At 44.0% G+C, this 10007-nt stretch overlaps 1 protein-coding gene across 1 annotated transcript in view; it reads right to left on the bottom strand.

The window, feature by feature from the left end:
• Positions 1 to 10007, bottom strand: part of Dnah5 (dynein axonemal heavy chain 5) — a 235205-nt gene that overhangs the window by 131422 nt on the left and 93776 nt on the right. The window contains exons 33-35 of the mRNA XM_021208310.1: positions 7410 to 7622; positions 6441 to 6665; positions 4914 to 5086 (exon numbers count right to left, since the gene is read on the bottom strand). Coding sequence (XP_021063969.1) covers positions 4914 to 5086; positions 6441 to 6665; positions 7410 to 7622 — 611 coding nt within the window. The remainder of the gene's footprint in view (positions 1 to 4913; positions 5087 to 6440; positions 6666 to 7409; positions 7623 to 10007) is intronic.

Genomic DNA, 10007 nt, shown 5'->3' with positions numbered 1-10007 from the left:
TGTCTCTCTGTGTCTCTGTGTGTCTATGTCTGTCTCTCTGTCTCTCTGTGTCTCTGTGTGTCTATGTCTGTCTCTCTGTCTCTCTGTGTCTCTGTTTGTCTATGTCTGTCTCTCTGTTTCTCTGTGTCTCTGTTTGTCTGTCTCTGTCTCTCTGTTTGTCTGTCTCTGTCTCTCTGTGTGTCTGTCTCTGTCTCTCTCTGTTTCTCTGTGTCTCTCTTCTCTGTATTGCTGTCTATCTGTCTCTCTGTTTCTCTGTCTTTCTGTCTCTTTCTGTCACTCTGCCTCTCTGTCTCTCTCTTTGTGTATGTGTGTATGTGTGTCTGTGTGTCTCTCTCTTTGTGTATGTCTGTGTGTGTGTGTGTGTGTGTGTGTGTGTGTGTGTGTGTCAGATACTACTATGTAGTTCAGGTGAACCTGTAGGAATGCAGACCAAGATGAATTTAATTCATGAGCCAAATTAAATTCCCTGAATTCTTCTATCAGGTTCATGTCACCTCTACTCCAAAGCGGCTAAGACAAAGACTTTCATGCATGACCCTAAATATTCTATATAAGTACCCCAAAATAAACAAGTGAGAGGGGTCAGGGATCCTGCCCCAGACCCCACAGCTGTTAAAAAGAGAGTTAAGTAGTCGCGGAATCTATTTTACTGTACTGGGAGACAATGCTTTGTGCTTTTCTGTACCTCTGTGAACAAGGATGCTACGTGTGGCCTTTGTGTGCATAACAGCAGCAGTGAAGACATCTCGGCTTCCACTGCGTGTGCTCAGGAGTGGGGGGAGGGTGGTCCTTAAAGTCATCCTGAGATGTAAAGGAAGGTCGTGTGTATTTTTATCATGTGATGACGGCCATTTGACCGTCCGAAATGTCAACAGGTACGTGCATGTGATGTGGAGCTCTTCAGCTAAGAAAGGGCTGCCACGGCTGTCAGATGTCACAGGTCAGTCAGCACAGACTGACAGTGTGTGCCAGGGCCTCCGAAATTATCCCCCTATAAAGTGTGTGTTTCAGTGAAGAGCTTCCTTCCTGTAAAAGGGCAGAAAGCCTTAGACTCTGAACCACGAGCCGCAAACAACGCCTCACTTCTCACACCTCCAAGCTGAAGAAATGCAGGATGCGAGCGTGGGGGAGGAAACCCAAGATGAATTTCAGAACTTTCCGCACTTAAAGTTGCAAATACTTGCTTTGCTATCAAACTGCTTGGGCTTTAAATGTTGAAATAATCAAGCAGCCAAAAGATCGAACCTCACACATGTATATGAAAATTCAGATTTTGACAAGTAGATATCCAGTATGTATATAGGAATATAAAACAAATTAATAATTTTAAAAACCAGAAAAGCTCCCCCTCCCAACTTTCTACTTTTTCTTCATCTGTTTAACTTCATTGTGAAAAAGCTAATTTCTTCTGTTCCTCCAGGAATTATTTATTTTAGCAACTATTATGTGACCGGTATTTCAGTGAGCCCATCATGTGAAGCCTGACTCACGCACGGGGCTTGCATTTTCAAGAAAAAAAAATGGTTACTAATAATTGGGAATGACCTGGAGGGACCCATGGCTCCAGCTGCATGTATAGCAGAGGATGGCCTTACCTGAGAGCAATGGGAGGGGAGGGTCTTGGTCCCGGGGAGATTTGATGCCCCAGCTTAGGGGGGTGCTGGAGGGATGGATAGAGGAGCAACCTCATACAGGCAAGGGGGAGGGGAAAGGGCAAATGTGGGATGGGGGATTGGTGAAAGGAAAGAGAAGAGGGGAAGGAAAAGGACCCCCAAAGAGCATGTGGATGAGAGTGACTAAGGAAGGAAAGATAGATGTGGCCACTGCAGCCTGTGCCAGGCTTCCTAAGCTGATGTGACAGTAGCCTTGACTCTGTGAGAAGGAGCCAAAGTGGAGGGTTGGAGGGAGATAAAGGAATGACAGCATCTTGCTTATAATCTGCTGCCCGTACTGGGAACAGACAACAGGGCACAATGTATGGAAACCGGCTAAGAGACTGTGCCTATAGTCTAGGTCAGGGATTACAGTAGATCACAAAAGACTGCAGAAAAGGGTTAAAAAAGAAATGCAGTCATATTCCAGATGTTGATCGTGGACTGAGTAGTGGAGAGCAAAGGAGGATAGACAGACATCAAAGAGGACAGACATCAAGGGTGCACCAGGGATTTCCTGCTTGGTGAAGTCGGGGTAGAAGATCCCAGAGTTAGGATGTGGACACAACCATGGGGATAAAATAGAATATCCAACGACTAGAATGAAAAAGGTAAGAGCTAATCAATCAAACATACTGTTCCTAAATACTCTGTGAGCATCCAGATGGGCGTGTTGTGTCAGCAGTTGGATAGATACATGTGTCAGGGGCTCAACAAAGGCACTGTGGCTGGGTGTGGTCCGGGGTCAGCATCTAGATGCTCTTCAGAGCCATGTGAGGTCTGTGCAGTGCAGCTGGACAAGAACCCTGATGTGTAATGGAGCAGCAAACAGCAAGAGGATGCCCATGAAGCAATGTTATCAATGAGGACCTTGGGGCGGACAGATTATCCTGGGTTGCCTGGATTCCGTCTGTTTTGGGAAAGCAGGAGACAGAAAAGCATCAGAAAGACACAGACGGGGGAAGATGGGGCGCTGGACAACGGGGCATGAGTTCAGCCACTGCTTGTGTTTCTCCAGGTGAAGGGAGAGACCACAGGGCAAGGGACAAAGCAGCTTCCAGGGAGGGAGCTGGAATGACTTCTTCTCAAAGGTGGGAAACGGTGCCCCCTTGTGTCTCTATGGGGGAATGCAGCACCTAAGATTTCCAGAAAGGTTAAAATAATAGATTTATGTGGTTTAAGCATCTGAACTTATGTTATCTCTTATTATAACAGTATAAAATTAACACGTCTGAACATAGTACATTCGAGACAAGCAAGGTAGAAAGAAACTGTATTTTTTGGCGGGGGGGGGTGTTTACAGAGAACACAAAAGGGGTCTGAAAATAGAAAGATACAGGAGGCTTTTCCAGACAGAAGCAAAAGCATTGTGTAATACTTCCTACGACCTAGCAGAAGGTGGACACTGATGGTGCTCTCAGAGAGGAAATCCTGGATCTCACTGTGTCAGGAAAGAGAAGAGTGGGAGCTGGTACTCTGCTGGCTTTCTCTTTATCACTTATGATTCATTCTGAGACCCTAGTCCATTCTCAGTTAGCTCTTACAGGAAAAGCCTTGAAGACAACTCAAGGTGTTGATGATGGATGACCTGGGTGTCTCTTACACCACTCAAGCTGACAGTTGTAATTAACCAGCATAAATGGCAAGTGACGGGCAAAGGGAAGAGAAATGACCACGCCCACATCCTCCCCCACACCCCCACCAGTCTTCCGAGTTTCAATTGTGCTTCCCTCAGTTTTCTTCCGCCTTTTAAAAGCTCTGAATACCCACGATACAACTCATAGACCATATGAAGCTCAAGAAGAAGGAAAATCAAAGCGTGGATGCTTCGGTCCTACTTAGAAGGAAGAATAAAAAAAAAAAAAAAAATCATGGGAGGTAGCGGGAGGGAGGGACCAGGGAGGGAAAGAGGAGAGGAGAAAGGGGGGAGCAGACTCAGGTTTAGGAGGAGACAAAGTACAGAGGTTCAGGAAATTGACCAGAGGTGTGTAGCAATGGGGAATGGATGGGGAACTGGGGGTAGTCAACAGAAAGTCCCAGAAGCCAGGAAAGCAAGAGGTTCCTAGGATGACACGGTGGTCAACAGGGATGGCATTAGCTGAAATGCCCAACAAAGGGGAGAGAGAACCTGTAGAGACCATAGCCAGAGGTTAGGCATGGCCCCCAGTTCAGGGATGGGGCCACCTACCCATGTCAAAAGTATTAACCCAGAATTGCTCTTGTTGAAAGGAAATATAGGGACAAAGAGTGGAACAGAGACTGAAGGAAAGGCCATCCAAAGACCACCCCACCAAGGAATCCATCCCGTCTGCAGACACCAAACACAGACGCCACTGCTGATGCCAAGAAGCGCTTGCTGACAGGAGCCTGATATGGCTGTCTCCGGAAAGGTTCTGCCAGAGCCCGACAAATGCAGAAGTGGATGCTCACAGCCAACCATTGGACTGAGCACAGGACCCCAAAGGAGGAGTTGGGGAAGGACTCAGGGAGCTAAAGGGGTTCGCAACCTCAAAGAAGAACAACAATATCAACCAACCAGACCCACTTCCACCCCCACCCCACCCCCAGTGCTCCCAGGGAACTAAACCACCAACCAAAGAGTACACATGGAGGGGCCTATGGCTCCAGCTGCCTATACAGCAGAGGGTTGCCTGAGCAGGCATCAGTGAGAGGCAAGGCCCTTGATCCTGTGGAGGTTTGATGCCCTAGCGTGGGGGAATGCCAGGGCGGTGAGGTGGGAGTGGGTGGGTAGGTGGGTGGGGGAGCACCTTCACAGAAGCAAGGTTGGGAGGATGGAATAAGGGGTTTGCAGAAGGGAAACCAGGAAAGGGGATAACATTTGAAATGTCAATAAATAAAATAACCAGTAAAAATAAATAAATAAATAAATAAATACACCATAATTGTTTCTCTGAAGAACAACAGGTGCTGAAGTTAATAAAGTAACCTTTGCTGCCCACTGTGATTCCCACCTAGCGGTACACAGTAACTAATTCCTTCCTTGTCTGCTCGATGTTCACAGAGGCATTTCCATTTTGCCTTTTCGGGGCTGAAGGCAAGAGAAACCAGATTTATTTCAACCACCCACCTGAATCCCATGTGAAGACACAGGTGCAAAGTCAGAAATACTAACTTTCAAAGGCCTTGCTATAACAGAGCTGTTGGCAAAAAGTCCCCTGGGCCAGGCAAGAGACAGAACGCTGGGAGGAGGAGAAAATGGCTTGTGGAACCACAGAATTCCCCACCCCCCACCCCCATCACCTGTCCGTGAGTGGCGTTATGACAAGTCTGTCAGTGCAGCCCAAAAACTCATTCTGGTATACGAAAGCCACGTCTGTGATGTGGATCATCGTCTTGTCAGACTCCTCCTTAAAATAGAACCTGCACTGTTTCAGCCACTCAAAGTCCGTAGGGCTCTTGACATGCATGTGACACTGAAATTCAAAGGTGTGCTGGGTTAGACCTGAGAGGAGTCTCTAGGTAGACACATTAGCATTTGCACAGGCCACAAAGCAGAGGAGGAGGAAACCCAAGTGGCCGCCAGACAGCAAGCTTCTCCTCACGTGACCCAATCAGTTACTGATCAAAAAGAAACCCGAGGCGCTCTGAGAGTGGGAGGAGTTAAGGCTACTCCAGCTCCGCCCCTCAACATGAACCAGTGTTACAGTTCAATAGTAAGAGCGGTCTCTATAACTGTAGCCCTTCGTGCATAGTTCCAAATTACCTGAAACATGAGATTCAAGCTATGAGAATACAAAGACAGAGCTACAATAATCTCATTACCAAAAAAAAAAAAAAAAAAAAAAAAGTAATCTCTTAATATACTCAAATCTTCTGGGTGTGGTTTTTTTTTTCTTTTCCTTTTTCTCCATTTTTTTCCCTATGAATTTTCAATGGGCCAAAAATCCTAACGTTTCAATGCCAGGTTAATACCTGGCTATGGTTTTGTCTAAAATGTTTACCAAAACTTTAAGACATTTTAATTATTTCTTTTGGACAAATAAGAAATCTAAAATTACCCTGTGCCCTTTCTTTATTTCTCTAAGAGCCAAACAGTGTACTTAGCTATTAGGTGAGAAGATTAGCACAAAGCAGTTTGAAATGCAATCTTGTGATTCCATCACATCAAGACCAATCTTACGAAATCTTTCCTTACATGGTGGGGCTGAGACACAACCAGAAAACTATGCACATAAGCCCTTCTTGTCTCCCACCTAAAATTACACTCTATAGAAGAGGACAATTGTAGGTTCTTTTCATACATTGTAGCATAACTGTATCCTCTCTCCTTCCATTCCAGTCTGAATAGCATCTGTTGTAGTCTGAAGGGCCACTTTGCAATCAACAACTTGTGCTTGCAAACAATTTGTGACTGATGGGATTTGTCAAATTCCCCCCCTCCAAAGAAATGTTAAGCAGCTCTATTACCAATGTGTCTGTATCTGCCTGCAAGAAAACAGTGATGTTTGACCAATAACTACAAGGGAAACAAGACAGAGAAAAGCTTTTGGGGGATGCCGCATGACAGTTAGCATCTAAAAATAATCACTAAGAATTTTAAAGTAATACCTCATTGCCCCAGTGATGTGGTATAGATTATTGGAATAGGACTGAAATTCCAGCTTGAAGCTGAAAAGGCAGTTTGCCACGCGCGCTCTGAGATCAGTAAGCCTCCGCCTGATTCTGACCTTTTCACAAATTCAATCTAATCAATCCAGTGGGTGAACAGAGATGGCGTCTAGAGTTTGCTTTTCTGAATATGACACACAACATTCATAAAGCACTTACCAGGTCATCAAAGATGTCCCTTTGGTGCACATGAATAGTAATCAGAGTCTCGTATTTAACCCGTTCCATGGAACTCAGGTCCTTCGTGGTAACCTCGATCAGTGTGTTCAGTATCTCTAGGAAGGATTGGTTGGTCTTTGGCATGATTTTCTTATCAAACTTGGCATTTCGAAGGGCCTCTTCTGAGTCCCGGGTCCATAACATTTGAATTCCTAATAATCCAACCTTGTAGAGGTTTTAAACAAAACAAAAATAAAAATAGAGTGCATACAGTATAGTTACAACTTGCATGGAATTCAAAGTTTATAAAGAAATTACAGCATAATGGATCGTCAAAGGTAATACACAAATGGATGGCTTTGATGATTTCAACTTCTTTGATTTGTTTCAAAGTCCACGGACTCAATTCATATTGTTTATCTAATGGGATAGTATGGGAAGCCCTCCGAGGTATATGTGTCTCTCCTGGGATCTTAGACCACACATGTTTAGTTCATGCTTCTCTCCAAATAGATTTTGAAGTCATTTACAGATAAGGAATTAAAATAAGTGGCTTTACTCAAATAGGCACAGTGTTTGTATATAGTAGACACTCATAAAATCTTTATTGACCACCAGGACTAAAAGAACTTGTTTCCTGTATTTTAATACTAAAGAATATTTTTCTATTTAAGTGTTCTCTGAGTATGTGTTTATGATCTATGTATATTGCTACATACGGAGAGTTGATAAGAGAAAAACTGTCTTAAGTTAAAAAAAATATATTAAGTACCTTTGACCCCAAGTCATCTTTAAGTATACAATTATATATGACCAAATAGCCAATAGTTAAAATCTTTAAGTTTATCCATATTTGGTAAGTCCTTATGAAAATCTTAATATCTGGTCAGAATAAAAATGCACCATTTATGTAGCATTTATAGGCAATATCTAAGACTTAAAATTTTTTTCCAATTTGGATCCACTAACCTGAGCGGGGAAGGAAGAAAGAAATTCAATCAATTGGAAACCGGGTTCTTGAATATTTGCAGCTGCCTGGCGAATCACAAGATGTAATGAGGCCTGAGACTCCTCCAGCAGAGAATTAAGCCAGACTTCCACATTGCCCTCTGCCACCACAGGCTTATCCAATTCAATTGTCTCACCCTCCCGAGAGGAGATTGACAGAATCCGGTCATAGACCTAGGTTAGAAGATGAAAAAAGATAGCTACATTCATATAAAAACAAGAAATACCTTTCCTCTGTGCCCTTTGTCAGTGCCACCCTTCCCATTACAAGTTAAGGCACACATCCTAAAACAGAGGGCAAACTGGGACATAAAGTCATTTCAAAGCGGCAACCAAAAGCTAGCTTTAAAACCTGTAGGAGAAAACCTAAATCAGTTCCAACTCATCAGAACTCTAAAGGGCTGAACTTATTTCTAAAAGCAATAGTTAATACAAATATGCTGATGGGAGAGGAAAAAGAAAATTTCTAAAATCCTCCAAGCAGCATGGAGCTCACGACGAGGCCACAAACCCACACCACATGGCTATTGGTTGACATTAGGAAAGGCCTGGTAAATATGGTGATAAGAACAGAGCCAGGACAAAGTAATTCCGACCCTGTGCCAAGCCCAGCGCTCTCCAGGAGAGGAGTCTCCTGTGTCCTCTGATCAAACCCAACCCCTATTCTGCTCATTCCCTTCTGTCTCTGGACAGTGCCACGTCGTGAGAAGAGTGTGTGCTGTCTAGAGTTCAAGACCTAGACCCTTATGGAACTCCTTATGGAAGACAGAATGAAGACCAAATTCCTTGTATGTGTTAGCCACTGAAAAAAGGCACCTATTCTGCATCTCTGCCTATGAGCATGACAAACACAATGGCATGAAGGCAGGGCAAATGGTTGCTGATGTTTCTGCTCTTTGGTTATAAAAAGTGAACCAGCCGCACACCATTCTTTAGGGCCGAGACATAGTGCTATGTTAAGTCCTCTTCCATTGTAGACTGACACGACCTGAGAGGCCAGCGCCTCTTCAGCTCCTGTCTCCTTGCCTGTGTTTGTAGTAAGAGTTTTATAAAATTTAGAACCCACTAAATCAGGATCTGATTTTGTGCATTTTCTGGATGTACCTACCAACTTTGTGGTCAAAACAAACAAACAAGAAAGCCAAGGCAGAGCCAGGTGGTGGTGGTGCACGCCTTTAATCCCAGCACTCGGGAGGCAGAGGCAGGCAGATTTCTGAGTTCGAGGCCAGCCTGGTCTACATAGTGAGTTCCAGGACAGCCAGGGCTACACAGAGAAACCCTATCTCAAAAAAAAAAAAAAAAAAAGCAAGCCAAAGCAGAGTTATCTGCAGAAGTGACTGTTACATAGAGGCTAAAGATAAGTAGGCATTTAACCTACAAACTGGGAGACAAATAACCCTTGCTCCTCAACCTGAGACTGTGAAAAGCTTTTCTGTTGAAGGCAAAAACCCCAGCACTACAGCAGAAAGATTTCCCCAAACGTCACGAAGGACTTCCTTCTTGATATATTGTTTTTTTTTTTAATTTAAGAATTGAGTTGTTGGTAAACATAAGCACAAAGACAAACTACTGCCAGAAAAGAAACCCTGCTTTAGACCTCTTTCCATGCTGGCCTTAATAAAAAATTGTTAGACGGGACGGTCATACTTGCAGATGTCTGTAATCCCAGCACTTGGAGGAGCAGGGTGGGAGAATTACAGTCTCAAAACCAGCCTGTGATTCTAGCCTTTGTTACACAGCAAGTCCAGATCTCAAACCATTAACAAAAAGGGAGGGAGGGAGGGAGGGAGGGAGGGAGGGAGGGATCAGAATAGAGCAAAAGTAGAATGTATAAAAAAGAAAGAAAAATGCATACAATGAAACATAGTGGCCAGCTCCATTAGGAGCAGTTCCTTGATATCAGACAGAGCATTAACCTACATATTCCATAGGTTAACAAGAACATTGCTCCTGAGCATTAGAATGCACCCTGTCTTTGTTCTCTGCCCTCGTGCCAAGCCTACTGCAGCAGGTCTGCCTTCCTCGCCCTTGCGTCCTTCCAGCTCACCGTACAACTGCATCGAACTTCCTAAAGCACACTTGGGTGTCCAACTTGGAAGCCTCCATGTTTTTCTGATACATGCTGGAAGGAGTGAGTGTCCATGGCATGGCTCACATGGCCTTTGGAATCTACCCGTCATGCTTTGTTCTTTTGCTCACCTTTGCTCTTCCTCTTGTGACTTGAATTACATTTTTTAAAAAACCATAAAATTCCAAACACCACAGCCTATGGATTTGAAATTATTGGAAACCAGAATCTTTGCATATCTTACCAGGGTACAGTGAGTTTATGATGGATTAGGTTTCCTTGTAAGAATACTTGACCTTTTGACCGTACAAGAGCAGATTTGACACACAAAGGGCAGATAAAGTGCTGTGTGCTGGCCAGAGCACCAAGAACTGTTAAAAAGCTGTGAAAAACTATGGCAGAAGCATCAACAAAGTTTTCTCTCAGGGTCACTGTCTTAGTCAGGGTTTCTATTCCTGCACAAATATCATGACCAAGAAGCAAGTTGGGGA

This window comes from Mus pahari, chromosome 11 (genome assembly GCF_900095145.1).
Source record: "Mus pahari chromosome 11, PAHARI_EIJ_v1.1, whole genome shotgun sequence".
NCBI lineage: Eukaryota > Metazoa > Chordata > Mammalia > Rodentia > Muridae > Mus > Mus pahari.
This window is presented reverse-complemented; position numbering and strand designations above follow the sequence as displayed.